Here is an 18,804-nt window from a genome sequence, read left to right as displayed (position 1 = left end):
AGATAATGTCTTTACTTTAGATAAGTAATTACTTTAGATAAGTAATACTTCTAAATCATAGACCAGGACTTAATACAGAACAGTACCCCAAAGTGTTCATTAGTCCACAATCCAATGTCACTATAATAAATTCATCTTCTGGTGTAGTCTTCAGAATACTATGCAATTCTAGATATGTGCAGGCTCTAAATACAATGGGCTAAATTAGCAATAATATCACATTCCTTGTGAAAATGGGCATATTTAATAGTTGAGAGTGTGGGCTTAGCTCTAGGGAGAGGATATCTTGATTAAATTTTGCTTTGCCATCTATCGCTATGTGATGTTGGATACTCTTTTTGCATCTTCAATTTTTTATCTGTAAAATAGAGATAAACATGGTATTTACATTGTAAATGGCTTTTAAAAGGGTTAATTAAAAATTTAGGGACTCACCTGGAATAGAGTAATAGCTCCGTAAATATTAGTTCTGGTACAATTATGATAATGGCGCTAATGCTGACACAGAGGCAAACCTCGGTGTATTTGTAATGTATGTTTTCTTTTACAGAAACACCATCTTTTCCACTCTAGTTTTGGGCCTGGCAAACCCTGATCATCTTTCCTCACAGAGGCAACATCTCACATTATAAAACAAGTCTTGCCTGAGTTCACAAGTATCTGTGATAGAGCATACCCTAGAATACTATTTACTCTATGTTAATATGTTAACATATTAATTAATTAATATTATTAATATGTTAATAATATTTACTGCTATGTTATTGCATATAATATTTATGTGGTATAAATACATGTATGTCTTTGTAAAGTAATCAGAATGATACTTCCTACATCATAAGATTTTATGATGGCTAAGTGATATATTTATGTCAAGTTCTTCCTGAAGTGTCTGACACACATGAGCAACATCCCAGTGTTAATTTGTGGTTGCTATTTATATTTTTAATTTTATAACCTTTGGGTTCCCTGGAGAGGAGACTGTTTTATTTATTATCACATCTCCTGTACCCACCACATAGGACACTCACTAAACACGATTTCACTCATCTATAGAATGTAAAAAAGAGCCAAACCCAGAAACAGAGTAGAGTGTAGGTACCAGGCCCTGAGGGTAGATGAGACGGGGAGATGTTGGCCAAAGTGTGCAGGCTCTCCATTGGTTGTGAGATGAGTAAGTCCTGGAGACCTAACTGCACTGCGCCCATAACCAATAATGCACCTTATATGTGAAATTGGCTCGTTTCTAAGAGAGTAGGTGCCAAGTGTTCTCTCCACACACACACATGCAATACACACAAAATGCAACGATGTGTGGTGATGGGTATGTTAATTAGCTTGATTGTGGTAATCATCTCCCAATGAATACATAATTCAAAACATCATCTGGTACATCTTAGAAATATACAATTTTTGTATGGCAGCCATATTTCAAGCTGGAGAAAAAACATTCATTAACTTATGAATGAATGCTCCAAATTACCAAGATCTAAATGAAAACAAATTAAGACCTTTTACTGCATTGATAGCTCCCTAAAACAGGATTTAGAAACATTAGGGATGTTGTAGTTTAGATAAGTAATACTTCTAAATCATAGACCATGACTCAATACAAAATAGTACCCAAAAAAGTGTTCATTAGTCCACAGTCCAATGCCACAATGATAAGTTCATCTTCTGGTGTAGTTCTTCAAAATACTATACAATTCTAGATATGTAAAGGCTCTGAATTTCAGTATGCTAAATTAACAGTAACCGCCTCATACCTCATAAGCAGAATCACTGAATTCTGTGACCTTCCGAATAATCTTTATTGACGACACCAAAAAATGTCTCCATCCAAAAAAAAGGAGGTCTAGCAGCATTCTTTCACTACACAAATATTTATTGTGAGTCAACTCCATGCAGAGCACTGTGCTAGACATTGGTACCCTGGCTAATGAAAATTGAACGTGATCTTTCCTCACAAGGAGATCTGAGTCTATAGCAAGAGAAACATTAAGTAAGAGTAGCTCTTACTTCTACAACTGTTTCTTTGTTTGGGGTTTTGTTTGTTTGTTTGTTATTTTGTTTTGTTTTATTTTTTTAACTTCTATTTCTTAAACCAAAACATTAAAAAGGTAGATATTCATAGAAAGTACATTACCATCTGTCCTTTATTATCTTTTGGTTGTTCCCCCATTTTATATTTCCTTCCAATTCCATTTAGCCAAGTACAGAATTTTCATCAGAAAGCTGCACAAACAGCATTCTAAGATGTCCTGTAGTTCCTGAAAATGGACTGTTAGATGCTTTAGTGATGCCGTTGATATGTTAAGTTTTTGATAACCTCTTAGTGAATTGAGAGCAACAGGACAGATTTTAAAATGACCTTCAAACATAATAGGTTAACCAATGGCCTTTACCTAACTTGTCACTGTAAAAATACAGCATTCAATGAACTCAAGTCACTGTCTGCAGTCTTACAGTGATTCAGCCTGCATTTCCCAGTTTTCCGTTTCCAGATCATGTATAATAGCACTGCTGCAGAGAGGACTTTCCTTCACTCGTGGTACTTAACTTGTCCATGGGAAGTCTCTCACAGCTGAGAAAGAATGTGGGTTCTCAAGAATTCAATGTTCCTAAAATGGATACACGAGAGCCAGTCACAGCCTCTTAAATGATCTCAGTTTACCTGCCTGTCAAGCTTTAACATGGTACACAGAAAGTAATGGAGAAACCATCTTCACAGGCAAGATTGAAGAGTCCCCTAACATATACTTACTGCTCACCAGAGCTGATTGCAGCACCAAATTCTACCCTGAATTTAGAAAAGGAAGTGGCCACCATCTTCTGTGTGAATGCATCTGTCCCGTATCTCATTAAAATTCCCTCTGCTTTGGATTTATTGAAGACCACTGTTAAAATGTGACAGCACACATCACCCACCAGATGGAGAGGAAAAGTCCCTATAGAGTTTTAAAATAACACTAAGACAGAAAAGCAAAAAAAAAATAAAAAAACCCACAAAGCCATATATTGGGTGAGCAGCCCTCACAGATGACTCAATTTGAGCACAATGTTTACCACGTTTCTGTATTTTACCCCCTGGGAGATTGCTTATAGTCACTCTGGCTTATCCCAGTCTTAAAGTTTTAACCTGATCCAGCTTGAATTTCCTAGTCTTCTCTGTTCACATGGCTCCTCTGGATTTCATTCTAGGAAAAGGGAGAGAAGAAATAGGTTTCTGGCATCCATCCATGTCAAACATTAAATAAGATTAGCTAGCTGTTACCTTAAATAGCCAAGTACTTTTACCTGAGAAAGGTGTTGCAAATGTGACACCATCAAATCCCCCTGAAAACATCAAGTACTCATTTGGGCCTATTTTAAGAGGAAGAAAACCCTTGAAGAGGTTAAGTGAATACAGAAACAGTATTTAAATTTGGGCTTTATTCCATATCTCATGTTCTTTGTACCATATCATACACTTAACTATAATTGAAGTTCAGAAGAGTTCACATTTTTTTCTAAGCAATAAGATATAATACTGATGCTGATATGTGTTATTTCTTTTTTATTAGTATGTTTAGTTAGCCAACATATAGTGCGTCATTAGTTTTTGATGTACTGTTTGATGATTCATCAGTTGCATATAACACCCAGTACTCACAACACGTGCCCTCCTTAATACCCATCACCTGGCTACCTCATCCCCAAACCCCTCCCTTATGTAACTCTGTTTTCCGGAGTCCAGGGTCTCTCATGGTTTGTCTCCCTCTCTGATTTCTTCCCATTCAGTTTTCCCTTCCTTTCCCTATGGTCCTCCGCACTATTCTTATGTTCCATATATGAGTGAAACCATATGATAATTGTCTTTCTTGGCTTGATTTATTTCACTTAGCATAATCCTCTCCAGTTCCATCCATGTTGATGCAAAAGGTGGGTATTCATCCTTTCTGATGGCTGAGGAATATTCCATCATGGAATATATGAACCACTTCTTTATCCATTCATCTGCTGAAGGACGTATTGGCTCCTTCCACAGCTTGGCTTTTGTGGACATTGCTGCTATGAACATTGGAGTGCATATGGCCCTTCTTTTCACTACACCTGTTATCTGCATATTTCTAAAGTACAACATATGTTAACCTATAAATTTTATAAAAAACCCAAGTATATCTCTCATTATTAGACAGAGCAAATGGAAATAAATCTGTGTGTGCTGAGGGAAGGGTTATATACTTTGCATTAGGCATAAGAGTTACTTAGAGATTTAGTTCAACTACTTCCTTGGCAGAAGAAAAAAATGGAGCTCAAGTTAAGTAATTTGTATTTATTCACCTCATAGGCATAATTGGTACCTTAAAGTTCTCTATAGCTCTATTTTCTTTCTACTGTAGTTGAGCATTTTTATAATCTAATGTAGTGTTCAGGGAGGGTATTATCAATGTTTTACACAGAAAGAGATACACCTAGAGTGAGAGATAGAGCTCCACCTTTGCAACTTAGCCACTTAGTGTCATATGGCAAGTCAGTGGCAAGGAGAGAACTGAAATCTGTGCCCCTCCCTCCTTCTCAAGGGTTTTCCCCAAGTATACTGGACTGGTGCTTAAGCTTCTCCTTTCATCAGTCTACACATGGTTTCAGTTCTGACATTAGGAAGATGTCTTATGAGAACTAATGTCAATGTGTCAGGTAAAAAAGGACCTTTCAATGCAACATTTAGGGAAATGATACTTTTTATGAGATTCAGTTGCTTGTTTTGTTTTTGTTTGTATGTGTGTGGCTGAATGACAGGGCGTTCTGGTTAATTCACTTATTTTTTCTTTTTTTTTTTTTTTTGCCACCTCAGTACTACTACTAGAAATAAAATATGTAGGAATAACTAGTTAACCTGTATAAAGTGTTTACATAATAATTATCTAATAAATTTTTTTATTATTCATGTTGTTATTATATCAGAGCACCATCTAAATTTTTTATTTGAAGAGAAGAAAAAAAATAAGTGATGGATTTATCTGTTAGACCAATTCTAAGAAGGACACTTCTTCTTTAGTCAGGACAGGAGAAAGTCTGTTATTTGGCTCTGGGAAACAAAATGGCAGAGAACCTGTGATCAGGTTATTTCGTAAACGAAAAATGAGGTTAAGTCTCTATTTCCTGCTCCGTATTTTTTTTATTGAATTCAAGTTTGGAACTTGGGGAGAATTTAATTTATCACCCTCAAACTTTAACCACAAAATCATTAATAAAGGCCATTTTAAAATGTGTATATATTATATTTTTAAAATATAATCGTCACAATTCTGGAATGTTCCAATAAGTAATGGCCCATAGTATCTTAATTTTTTTTCTACTGCTGTAGAGATGCATACTTACCTGAGTTTATTCATGTCTATCCATATCTTACATTTCAGCATTACTGTCATGATCAAGGACTGATAAATCCGGCTAAGACACAGGGAAACAAATTACAAGCCAGAAATGATATCTTTACATCTGATATTTGCTATATTAATACAGTTGTAGTTTAGTGTTATGCCCATATTAATCTTTAAAACACCATTTTCACTTTAAATATAATAGTGCTTTAGATTTTTATTGCACAGAGGTACTTTGAAGTAAGTCTGATAGAATATCTGTTCTTTTAGTCAATATCTACTTTCTTAGATTTACATTTATATATAACAGCAGAAGCAAGGTCATAATCTGCAATAGTTCTGGTATCATGGAAAGAAAACACCATGAAGAATTAAGGTCTTTAGTCTTTAGTCTTATTTTAAGTAGATCTATAAACTTGGGCAAAATATTTTGGTTTTGAAGGTCTCATTCTTTGTCATGTCTAGAAAATATGCCTTTACTATTAAATTAGAGGTGAATTAGATGTCCTTCCCCCAACATTGTTAACATTCATAGAGCATTTCCCATGAACAAGGCACTCTCTACTCTTAATACTTTCCAAATAAACTATCCTTAAATCTTAAAGGATTTTTTTTAATTTTATTTGTTTGACAGATTACAAGTAGGCAGAGAGGCAGGCAGAGAGAGAGAGAGGAGGAGGCAGGCTCCCCGCTGAGCAAGGAGCCCGATGTGGGGCTCGATCCCAAGACCCTAGGACCATGACCTGAGTCAAAGGCAGAGGCTTTAACCCACTGAGCCACCCAGGTGCACCAAACTATCATTAAATCTTAACATAACTTCCTTTTTAAATTTTTATTTTTTATTTTTTAAAAGATTTTATTTATTTGACAGAGAGAGATATCACAAGTAGGCAGAGAGGCAGGCAGAGAGAGAGTGGGGGAAAGCAAGCTCCCTGCTGAGCAGAGAGCCCTATGCAGGGCTCGATCCAAGGACTCTGGGATCGTGACCTGAGCTGAAGCCAGAGGCTCTAACCTACTGAGCCCCCAGGGCCCCAACATAACTTCTTGAAAGTGGTCTTCAAGTAAAGGATGTAAACATTGAGAATCGGAGACAGTAATAGCTAAATGTGACAGAACAGGGATTTACACATAGATCTTTCTGAGGACTGCCTTTCTGTTACATTATACCAATTCTCAAACATCAGGGAAACATTTCCTAATGTGGGAACCCTAAAACTCTGTAGAAAAAGGAGGCAAGAGTATTATAATTTGAATATCCCTTCCCCTGTCTATAAATAGAAAACCACACTTGGTGTGCAAATGACTGGAAAAGATTTGGGCTATTGCAGATTACAACTGCAGGAAAACAATATAAGTGAAATAAAAGAAAAGAAGTCTTCATCTTTTCATTACTTCCCAAATTCATTGAGGTCTCCAAAACTCTAACGAATTATTGACACAGATCTGATACTAGTGAGATACACAAATTATCTTGCCTTTTGAGGAGGATGTAAAAGGAATGTAGCATATTCTAGAAGAGAAGGATGAGGAGAACACATTTGATAGCACATGAGAAACATTTGAGGAATGGGGTGTTGGTTAGCCTGGGTAGTAAAATATTGTGAAATATGTTTGCTATATGTGGACATTGGAAGGGTCAGCAGGCAGAACAATTAGACAATAGGCAAGATACTAAAGGTAGGTTCTATTGCAAACAAACTTCAGAAGGATTTCCTAACAATTCGAGTGTCCCAGCGATGAAAGAGGCTGTCTTCTATGAGGGAAATAACTAGAGAGGTCAGCTGACTTGCTGCCCGTGAAGACCTGGTAGAGATTCACTGATAAATTCAGAGTTGGGGTGACAATAGTAATATGAGATGTGAATCTATAACTGTGGTATTTTTTTTCCTGGTTCGACTTTAGTAAAGCTAACTCCTTTGGTGTCTACATGTTAGTGCCTTTCTTTCCACCAGACTGTCTCAAAGACAAAGAGATGACTGTCTTAATATTCTCATTGCTTTGTTGATGGATTAAAAAAATTTTTTTTTCTGTCTTGGATGGAGGCTGATAAATCTTAGTTATTAACCCAGATAGTATAAAACTAAAAAAGAAAAAAAAATCTTTGTTCATAAACTCTCTAAACAGCCTACTTAAGAGAAAAATTCCAAAAACCACAGTCTGGCTTACATAACAGAAAAACAATCATTTGACCATTTGTACAGAATCAGTGTTTTCACCATGATTCCTACACCAAATTCTTATTTCTTCCCGACCCTTTTGTTTTGGCAACAAATCTATCTTTGGGATTGTTTCTCTGGAGGCAAAAATATCCCACTGTGTTATCAACAGCTGCAGCCTTCCCATATCCCATCAAGTATCATTTTAGATGGAAACAACTAGGTTGTTTTTGTTTTTTACTTTTGCAAAGCTCTTTTTCTAAAGATGAATAACAACCAGCCTGAGAGTTATCTTCAAAAAATATACTCATTGGCTTTAACTAATGTTGCTCATTTTCAGGAACAATGTGGCAGAACTTATTTTTCATTCATCAACAAATGAGAGATGTGTACTTCCAACTCCTAGTCTCTACCCATCCTCTCCCCAACCCTACCCACATACATACCTTCTTCATCTGAATGATTTTAAAGCCTACTTAAATATGGCACTCAAGCATCATCTCTAGAAGTCAATGACGGCATAACTGTGTTTCTCCTTTACTTCTTGCTAGCCCTCCTCTAGGGTCTTAAAAACTCTGGGAATAATAACCCCTTACTATAATTACTGAAATCATCAGGTTACTCATCTCCTACAAGACTGCTGCTAGCTTTTCTCATTTTGTTCTCAGAATCTTGCCCAATACTCCTGTCCTTACAAGACAGAATAGGCACTTGGTGAATGTTTTTAGCCAGGCAACAAATGAGTCAATACTATTTCTTCTTGTCTAAACAGCTCTCTGATGTACAGGCAGTAGAGATCCAAGATGATATTGCAAGACAGGTACTGTTATTTTGCTTTATACAACATAGGATGTTTTTGCCATGAGGACCAGCCTGTAGGGCTCATGTAGAATCTACTGCTTTAACTAGATGTGCACAGAAGAAATCACTTCCTTTAAAGGATATCAAGTCTTATCCTCTTTTGAAGTTAGTTGCCCTTTATCTCCTTAAATCTTTCTGTGCTTAAGGATATCCCAGCCACGCCCACCAGCATACTATGCATACAATCAGAATGTTTGGCACCTATTATTATATACCAGCCCAGAAATCTGATTATAGAAAATTAAATGGCATTGTATCATATCTGGAGGTATTTTGAATAAAGCCATTCTGTGGCAATCATGTGGCAATCATGCAATATAGTCCCTTTATACAGCAAACAGAGCCCCGGTCTGATGCATCACAATGATGTATAGTAAAATATTTGAAGTACATGTTCATTAATTACAGATTATAAAAAATAATAACAATTATCTCTCACACTTCACCTAATGTCTCCACATGATGAATCTTTAGCAGCAGATGTGTGCCCGTTTTTGACAACTTCTATTTTTCCTTGCTAATAGTGCTCTCATTTATTTTCCTGAACCTATGTTATCACTACTGGAAGAAGTCTTTCAGACACAGACCATAAACAGTAGTTCATCTTCCCCAATACAAGCCTTGCATGACCAATTAGACCGATTACATGCTCCTTTCTTAGAATTTGACAATTGGATAGAAAAGAGTTTGGTTTCTATTTCTTCAGACAGGAGTATCTTAACTGGACTTTTCCCGCTGTGAAAGTGCCATTTGGATCCCTGTCCCTTAATAATAATAATCCTGGTGGTTTTAAAGCTTGCTTTTTCGGACTTCGGGAGTTTCTTTAAGGTATTTTATTTTATCTTCTCTTTCTGTGAACTGAAGCAACTTTGTCATTCTCAACAAAACAAATGAAGAAAAACGTGAACAAAATACAACATTGTACCAGATGAAATAAGGAATGATGAAATTAGGATAAAAATATTCCCGTTTGTATCTATTCAATGAGTTATATATTTTTCACTGAATACAGTGCATGCTCAGAGGTTGATGCACACCCTGATATAATCACAAATTAAATCATGACCCCAGAGAGATTATATCATATATGGATCAAAATGTTAGACCTAGTGGAGGCCATGAGGCATCTACATACATGGTTTAATGCATAGTAGAGGATCTGATGAAACCCTCCATGAAAGATCCAGATACAGTACTGTGGAAGTTCTAAAAGGAGTCAAATTAGTTAAGGCTTAAGGGGTAGAAAAAGAGTAGTAGTTGAAGAAGTAACACACATTACATGTCAATACAGTCAATCCAAAACTGTGTCCAGGGCATGGATCAAAGTCAGAAACCATGGACATGATTCAATCTGTAGGTCATTTAGGCACAAAGTCAAGGAAGTAGCAGGAAGCAGTGAGAAGAGGTCATAAACTCAGGTAGGAATAAAATCTTGGAAGGCTCTGAATGCATTTATTTGTAAAACAATCAGGAGTCAGCAGGCTTCAGGAAGATCAGCCTAGGGATTCTGTGGAGGATGGATGGGGAGCATGAAAGAAACTGACAGTCCTACTGAGAGACCATCTCTCCGATTCCTTGAGGGTTACGGAGTCTGAGGGAGCCTTTCCAATTCTGAACGTGCTCAGCCTTATAAACAGGATTCCTTTTATTCTCTCATCCTTTTAATTTTCTTCAGCAAGAAAAACAGACTCTGGTAAATCAGTCTATTTTAAAGTAACATTGAAATCCTACAGAGAAAAGGCTAAAAGTCCATTTAAGTCAGCAGAAAACTGAAGAATAACCATGGCTTGAATTTTGTGCATCAGTGATGTATATCTTCGATGGATTCTGTTCTGAAAACCACAAGGAATTCTGAAAGACTGTTTCTTTCTCCACTATTCTCTTTCTCTACTTGTAGTATTATCTGGCGCTGACTTTAAAAAAAAAAATGTTTTCCTTCTTCACATAGTAGGTAATGACTTGACCACCAACATATCTAGAAGGTTATTTATGTTATGATTTCTCTTTCAGTCCAGAGAATGACACTCAGATAAAGGTTTTCTCCAGCATACTAGCCCTGAATGTGTGGACTGTGCTTTAAATACACTCCATTGAATCATTTAGCTTTCAATAGAACATGTTCGGACATCAACTCTGTCTAGAAGAAAGACTTTCATATATAATTCCATAAGCCATATGTTGAAAACCATATCTAGACAATGATAGCTGAAGAATTTTGAAAACTAAAGACATATTATAAAACATGCCGGCTTCCTTAATAAGCACACGTCAAGCTTTTGAACACATTGTTTTGTTCATCTCTTAAATGCACAGTTGCATTAAAAAAAAAAAAACAGTTTAATGTTGACAGTGCTTTTTCTAGAGATATGGTGAAAAATCAAAACCTCAAATTAAATATAGAAAGATCCCACAGCTATTACTAAGAGCCCAAACAAGACTAGATCTGTTTAAATGTAATACAAAGATTTATGGCATCATATATTTTTGTCACACACTGATATTAGGCAACATAGAATCAAAAATTCTGGTAAAATCTCTCAGTTAAAAAGCTTTATATATGCTCAGGGGAAGGCACGTAAAATCTGAATGAAAAATGCTGCTGGCTGACTGGTAACTGTGCACAGAACGTGCCCTGGCGGGGTTTTCCATTGGCTGCCGGCTCTCCCAACCATTCTTTGTTAATCTGCAAGAAACTCGATAGGTATATTATAGGACAGTAACAATTTGCTAAAATGGACTTTAATGAAAACTGGCAAGTATTTGTTTTTAATTAGAGGCCAATATGTCCTGGACAACAGATGCCTAAATCTCTTCAGAGAGTATCTGGGAAATAAATATTTCTTAATGTTACGATTGTTGTTATTTTTAGTGAAGTGGCATTTGGCTTCCTCTGAAGTACAGCCCGCTTTGTGGATGTTACTACATTTATCTTCACAGCATGGTAAACAGGTGTCAACTCTGATTATCCTGGTTTTGCAGATGGTCGAAAGAAACTCAGGAGTTCCGTGATTCGATCAAGGTTATAAAATGATTTGAAGCTGCAACTGCCCCTGACCTACTCCGTTTCTTAGTAATTCTAGTTAAATAGGGCACAACAGAAGAAAGAGGGTATTTTTTTTAAAGGACTGCTTACCATGATCCTGGTTTACATATTATCATTTAATCTTGATAATGGTGCAGATGAGAAAATGAAGCTTTTGGAGGTACCCAATGTTTTTTCATGTTCATGGAGCAAATTCAAGGGTAGAGCCCGAGTGTGAATGCAGATGATTTCCTATGCCTCTTCTCACTGTATTTTGCAGGTTGTTCTTTATAACTAGGACAGTTTGTCTGTGTTTCCTAAGATTACAGCATAGACACAGCAATTTTGATTTAGCTACTTGGGTATAAGAAGGTGAGGGAAGTAGGAGGTAATTGATTGCATCAATATCCAAATCTATCCGAATCTATCGCTTGCTTTCATCATTCTGAGTATTTTCCTTTGGCCCTCTAACTATTATATATCACAGCTAGTACTTTGAAGTTGACGGAGGATCTTGTCCCCCAACCCAGATTTAGCAAATGGGGAATCCGTAGAAATGTTCCCCCGAGGACTAAATATCTAGAAAGAAACTCCTCTATCTAGATTCCTTCTGTTCTTGCTGGAGGAGACTAGAAAGAAATGTCTGGCAAGGAGATATTGTGGACAAACTTACTACCTACTTCTCATGTCAGAGTTCCAGATTAACACCATCCATGGCTCTCTTTCACATTTTGTTTTTAATTCCACATGTTGGACTCATAAGGCAATATGTATTTGAGCATAAGCAGATAACCTCGAAAGGTCCAAGATTACACAAATTGAGTTATAATATAAAACTTACAGGAATCAATCCTTATGCATTTGCTGCTCATTTTGTTCCAAACTTTTCCAAAGAAAGTACTCTTTTTTTTTCTAAGATTTTTATTTATGTATTTGACAGAGAGAGAGATCACAAGTAGGCAGCGAGGCAGGCAGAGAGAGAGAGAGGGGGAAGCAGGCTCCCTGCTGAGCAGAGAACCCCATGCGGGGCTCCATCCCAGGACCCTGAGATCATGACCTGAGATGAAAGCAAAGGCTTTAACCCACTGAGCCACCCAGACTCTCCGATTATTATTGTTAATAATAATCATGTACAAAATCAAGTTTTGTGGTTGGAAAGTGTGTGTATGTGTGTGTGTGTGTGTAATGACAAGGAAAATCCTTTCAGTTTCAAAAAGGTTTATTTGAGATATAAAGAAATAATAATGTCATCTAACATAAGCTCATACTCTCTGCCAAAAGGGGAAAACAGATAAATTACAATAACCCAAAACTGTTAAGTCTTATTTCATACTAACATAGTGAACTGAAATTGATTCGTATCATTCTCTGATGTCAAAGAATCTGAGGAAAAGAACACAAATCATTGTTGCCCAAAACATTTCATTATATTATATTCATTGCAAGGTCACTTTCTCATAATAAACACTAATCATTTTCTGGAAATTTCACCCACTTTGATTCCAACAGTAGGTGGATCACATCCAGCCATTCCATTGTTATTATACCATGTTTAATATAGGAATGTTGATTAATGAAAATAACTCAACCAGGAAAATTGCTATTGCTCCTTTGAAATTGACTTACAAAAACTGAGACTTACAAAAACTTAGGGGACAGGGTTGGTCTAAATGTAATAGACACAGAAACAGAGTAAGAGAAAGAGACAGTGAGAGAGGGACAGAGAAAGAGACCGAAGATTCTTGCTCATCTGGAACAGGATATATGTTTTAAAACATTTATTTATGAAAAAGAAAACTAATTGGGCAGATGCTTTATTTTTTTTTTTAAGATTTTATTTATTTGACAGACAGAGTTCACAAGTAGGCAGAGAGGCAGGCAGAGGGAGAGGGGGAGGCAGGCTCCCTGCTGAGCAGAGTGCCCAATGTGGGGCTCCATCCCAGGACCCTGGGATCATGACCTGAGCTGAAGGCAGAGGCTTTTCACTGAGCCACCCAGGTGCCTCATGGGCAGATGCTTCAAAAGAAAGCAAATATCCTGTTTAAAATTTGGAAATAAAAACAATTCTAAACAAGGATCACAGAAGCAAATGACAGATTTGAGTGGAATAGCATAATTTTTAGAGTTCAAAATATGAAAAACAAATTTTAAATGTAGTGCCTCTTCATAATATGGTTGAATAGATCAGGGTTTATTGACTGGTTTTCCTGGTTCTAAAGAATGAGTCGATGAATAACTTTCAAAGCAATGGCTCCCTTCTAATGTTATTTCTGGGTTTATTTAAATCACTCATTTACATCTTCATGAAAGTGATTTCAGAAAGAAATGGAAGGAAAATGGCAGTTAATTTTACTGCATTGGCAGGCATGGAAAAAGTTCAGATATTGCATATTTCAATATTAGTATTCATATTTGTTTTTTTTTTAACTTTTGCTTTTCCTTTTGAAATTACCTGCCAGTTTTCTTATAAACTCTTTAAAGTGGTTATAATTGATTTAAAGCCATGGCTGTGATTTCCGGTAACTAGGTGACCTGTTGGTCTGCTTCTACCATTTTCCTTTGACTAAGGTTACATTTTCTATTTCATTCCATACCTGGTCCTTTTTAATCATATTCAGAACACTGTGTATTTTTTAAAAAATGCTGGAGACTAATATATGGTTACTTCTCAAAAAATGCGAGGCCTTTCCTTTATCTGTCAGTTAGAATATGGGCTAATCTTTGTGATTTCTTCAGGAGTTGAGTTATTCTAGGCTGTGTTACAAGTGCAATACTAACAGTAATTATTCCAACCACCAACCAACCCACCATCCCAGGAGCTTGCTTCCTTCCTCCTTCTTCATTTTTTTTTTCTTTTTTGCTTATGTTTTTACTTTGATAAAATATCAGAAGAAAAGAAATTTGCAAGAAGACTATAAGGCACTGTTGTGTACCTTTTAACTGGATTTACCAGGAGTTCATATTGGTTCTACTTGTGTCCTCTTTCTCCCTCCATCTGTCTGTCTGTCTTTCTTTCTTCCTCCCACTCCTGGAGAATGTGTTTATATTTTTATATTTATGCTGTTTTCTATGAACATTTTCAGATCACTTCTTTTTTTCTAACAATTTGTGAGTTAGTTGAAGTCATTGTACCTTTTTAATCCTAAACATTGACTTGTGTATTTTCAAAGCAAAGATGACTTTCATGACCACAGTATGCTGCATTTATCATTGATTTAACATTGATTAAGCAATATTGTCTAGACTGTAGTCTTTCATGGCTATACTTTTTAAGTATAAGTATAGTATATATACTTTATAGTGTATACACACACACACATCTATATAGTATTTATATAAAGTATAAGTAGAGTATATATACTTTTTAAGTATATAAAGTCCACAAGCCAATCCTATACCAAGCATTGTATGGCCATGTCTCCATAGTCTCCTGTAACCTGCAACACTTTGTCAGCCTTTTTGTGTTTTTCCTGACTTTGATGTTTTTAAAAATTAAGAAAAGTTGTTTTATAAAATTTTACTTAATTTAATCATTTCTTGTGAGATGAGACTTAAGTAACAGCTTTTGTTTTTTGGCAGAAACATATTTTGAAAATACATGTTATCTTTTTCAATGAATCCTGTTAGGGGGCTTAGGATGGCAATCTGTCTCAATGTTAGTACTTAATTTTGTTAAGGTGATGTAGGTAGGCTTAGTTGTTTCACTATGATGTTACCATTCTTTGCTTGTGATTGTGTGAGTTAGAGTCTTCTGAAAAAGAGGATGGGATTAGGTGTGCAAGGAGTTCTTGGGAGAACCATATTTGAGAAAACAAATGGAAAGGGTTAAAGAAGGCAGGGAGAGGCATCTGGCTGGGAGGCAGGGAGAGATCTGGATTGAAGGAGTGGGGAGGATGGAGGTCTAGGCAGAAGACTCAGCTGCAAGAGAGTAAGAAATTTTCCTCTGAGCCAATTGTGGGGATTTGGGAACCAAAGCTAGCCTTGAAGAGATCCAAGTCTTACAGGGTGGGAGACTTTTATTGTGGGAGGCAGCTCTGTGCACCATAGAATGTCTAGAAGCATCCTTGACCTCTATCCTTTATACCCCAGTAGCAGCCTCCCAGTTGTGATAAAAGAAAATGTCTCTAGATTTCACCAACTGTCACAGAGGCAGGGGATGAAATTGCTACTAATCGAAAACCATTGTTTCACACAAGTAGGTTCTCTATCCTCTGATGAAAGTTGGTATCTCTGAAGTCCCACCCTTGACAACATGAGATTTCCCCTAAAGTTATCTCTTCTTGCATGACGAGGTACGATTTGTGATCTATTACTAAAGCCTTGCTTACACATCTTGTGCATGAAGCTTGCTTACAACAGATGTGTCCTCTGGTGTCTAGCAAGGAGTGATTTCAGCCTAAAGCCTTCTCCACACTTACTGCAAATATAAGGTTTTTCCCTTGAGTGTGTTCTCTGATGTGTGCTGAGAGTTGCCTTATCACTAAAGCCCCGCTCACACTCCTGGCACACAAAAGGCTTCTCCCCAGAATGTGTCCTGTGATGTCTTATGAGAGCTGACTTCTGGGTAAAGCCTCTCCCACACTCCCTACACACAAAAGGCTTCTCCCTTGAGTGGGCCATCTTGTGCCTTACTAGATTTGCTTTCTGGCTAAAGGCTTGTCCACACTCAGGGCAGACATATGCCTTCTCCCCAGAGTGTGTTCTCTGATGACTGATGAGATGTGACTTCTGTCTAAAGCCTCGCCCACATTCCCCACACACAAAAGGCTTCTCTCCTGAGTGTGTCCTCTGATGTGCAACAAGAGTTGACTTATGTCTAAAGCCTCGCCCACATTCTTGGCACACATAAGGCTTCTCTCCAGAGTGTGTCCTTTGGTGTGTCATGAGAGCTGACTTAACACTAAACCCTCGACCACACTCTGCACACATATACGGGTTCTCTCCAGAGTGTGTCCTCTGATGTGTCGTAAGGTTTGACTTATCACTAAAGCCTCGTCCACACTCCTGACACACAAAAGGCTTCTCTCCTGAGTGTGTCCTCTTGTGTTTCATGAGGTACGATTTCTGACTAAAGCTCCGGCCACATTCGGGGCACAAATGTGGATTCTCCCCCGAATGAATTCTCTGATGTTTGCTGAGAGTTGATTTGTCTCTAAAAAGCCTCCCACAATCCCTACACACATAAGGTTTTTCCCATGAGTGGGTCCTTCTGTGGGTGATAAGGTTTGATTTATCCCGAAAGCCCCGCCCGCACTCCTGGCACACAAAGGGTTTCTCCCCTGAGTGTGTCCTCAGGTGTCTGATGAGAGTTGACTTCTGGCTAAAGCTTCGTCCACACTCCTCACATGCGAAAGGCCTCTCCCCAGAGTGGGCCATCTTGTGGGTGACTAGGTTAGACTTCTGGCTAAAGGCTTGCCCACATTCTGTGCAGATGTAAGGCTTCTCCCCTGTATGTGATCTCTTATGTGTGATGAGAGCTGATTTATAGCTGAAGCTTCGACCACATTCACTGCAAAAATAAGGCTTTCCTCCTGAGTGGGTCCTCTGATGAATAAAGAGGGCTGATTTCTGGCTAAAGCCTAGCCCACAATTTCCATAATTCGTTACTTCAAATCCTGAGAAATCTACCCACTTTAATACTTTCTCTTTTTCTAAATGGTTTGCCTTCTCAGCTGAGCTGAGCTTTATTTCCACCACTGTCTTGCCTTTCCTCAAGCTTATTAGCTGTCCATCAGGTGGGCTGAGGAAAGCTCTGGAGGTGAACCTTCTCCTTGTCGTCTCCAAAAGTGATTTGGAGCCTTCTTCTCTGTCATTGTCTTTCACTCTGTCATTGCAGAAGCTTTCATAAGAGAGTGATTGCTGCTGCTGCTGTTTCTGGTAGGCTGGGCAGAGAGTGCCTGCTAGCAAGCCTGGGCAGATTGGAAGGCAATGATCATGTAGCCTGTGTTGGCGTTGCCAACTGCAGAAGTCCAGAGCAGAGGAGGAACCAAGATGAATTTCTGGCTTTGCATCTGCTGAGCAGGAGCTGGGCAGAGCTTCCACCTCTTCTGTCCAGGGTTCCTCCCCTTGCTCTAGCAGAATGACAAGTGTTGGCTTGGGAAATGGGATTCCCAGGGAGACCAAGTTGCTATAGTTTTCCAACATCACACACCTGTACAGCAACCTCTGAGTGTGGCTCAACAGCCACCACTCTTCCCGGGTGAAGTCCACAGCTACATCCTGGAATGACACAACGGTTGCCTCTCTCCTGGCTATTAGCCCTGAGGCCATTTTTCTGGTCACCTGAATGGTCTCCTAGAAGAAGGGTGAGGTCTTCTTTCTGCTCAGTTTTGGCTCCTGTGCAGTAGCTACCCCCAGGACAGAGTCCACATGTCTGACCCTGGATGCGGGGACTTGTCACTGAGAGGCTAAAGCCAGGGGGGACACAGTTGCAATGTCTGTCCCATGGCAGGTATGACACTGTAAGGGATAACAGATTAGAGGCAGACTCCTTATATCACACATATCTTTCTTTAAGAAGTTTTATAATTTTAGCTTTTATGTTAAGGGTATGATCTATCTCAAATTCATTTCTGTTTGGTGTATAATAGAGATCGGGGTTATTGTTTTTTGGGTTTTTTTTTCCCCATATGGAAAGGAAGTTTTCCCAACACTTCTTAAAGAGACTTCTCTTTTCCCTTTTAAGTACATTGACGTATTTGTTGAAACCATTGGGTTATATAAGTATGGGTCTCATTTTTGACTCTAGTCGGATCTCTGCTATGTTCTGCTAGCTTTTGATGGTGTCCATACGGGAGCTAGAAGATTTGGCTACACTTTCAGATAGGTTTGCTTAGTTTCTCAGTTTCACAAAGTTCTGGAATCCAGTCATTTAGAGAATGGCCAAGACTGGGTGACTTCTCTTTGCCTACCAGGTCTTTATCCATTGTTTTTTGTTTGTTTGTTTGTTTGTTTTTCTCGAGGGTGGGGTGGGGAGGGAGAGAGGCACAATTGCTTGTCTGAGCTGAAGTTCCTTCAATCTACAGTCTCTTCCAACTAGATCTTGGCATTCTCAGTCCTACCATGGTATGACCTGGCAATGACCCCCAGAAAGAAGTAGCTACTGCTCTCTCTTCTCTGAAGTGTTTGTTTCTCTATAAAATTCAGTTAGCTTCTTCCAATCCTCCACTCTTCTCTACTTTATAGAAAAATGTGATTTTTATTTTTTTAATGTTTTTCTTGTTGTTACCGTTGGAACAAAGGTCTTTCTCTTCTTTTATAGTCTAACTGACAGCAGAAGTATTCCTGGTGGGGAAAAATAAAGGGAGAGAGATTAGAATTGTTTATCAGGAAAATAAAAAAAGAACTCACATTTTGAACCTTTTGTGCTACCAATTTTTTTCTTCCTCTTATCATAGTTATC

The 18,804-nt window shown here is 37.9% G+C and overlaps 1 protein-coding gene across 1 annotated transcript in view; it reads right to left on the bottom strand.

Annotated features, from left to right (window-relative positions):
* Positions 1-14,473: 14,473 nt before the first annotated feature.
* The window catches only part of LOC122912791 (zinc finger protein 133-like), a 50,672-nt gene continuing 46,341 nt past the window's right edge, over positions 14,474-18,804 (bottom strand). Inside the window, exon 3 of the mRNA XM_044258972.1 lies at positions 14,474-18,686. Coding sequence (XP_044114907.1) covers positions 15,753-17,672 — 1,920 coding nt within the window. The 5' untranslated portion in view covers positions 17,673-18,686 and the 3' untranslated portion in view covers positions 14,474-15,752. The remainder of the gene's footprint in view (positions 18,687-18,804) is intronic.

The sequence above is a fragment of the Neovison vison genome, chromosome 7, assembly GCF_020171115.1.
Source record: "Neovison vison isolate M4711 chromosome 7, ASM_NN_V1, whole genome shotgun sequence".
NCBI lineage: Eukaryota > Metazoa > Chordata > Mammalia > Carnivora > Mustelidae > Neogale > Neogale vison.
The sequence above is the reverse complement of the archived record's forward strand: the minus strand, read 5'-3'. Positions and strand labels throughout refer to the sequence as shown.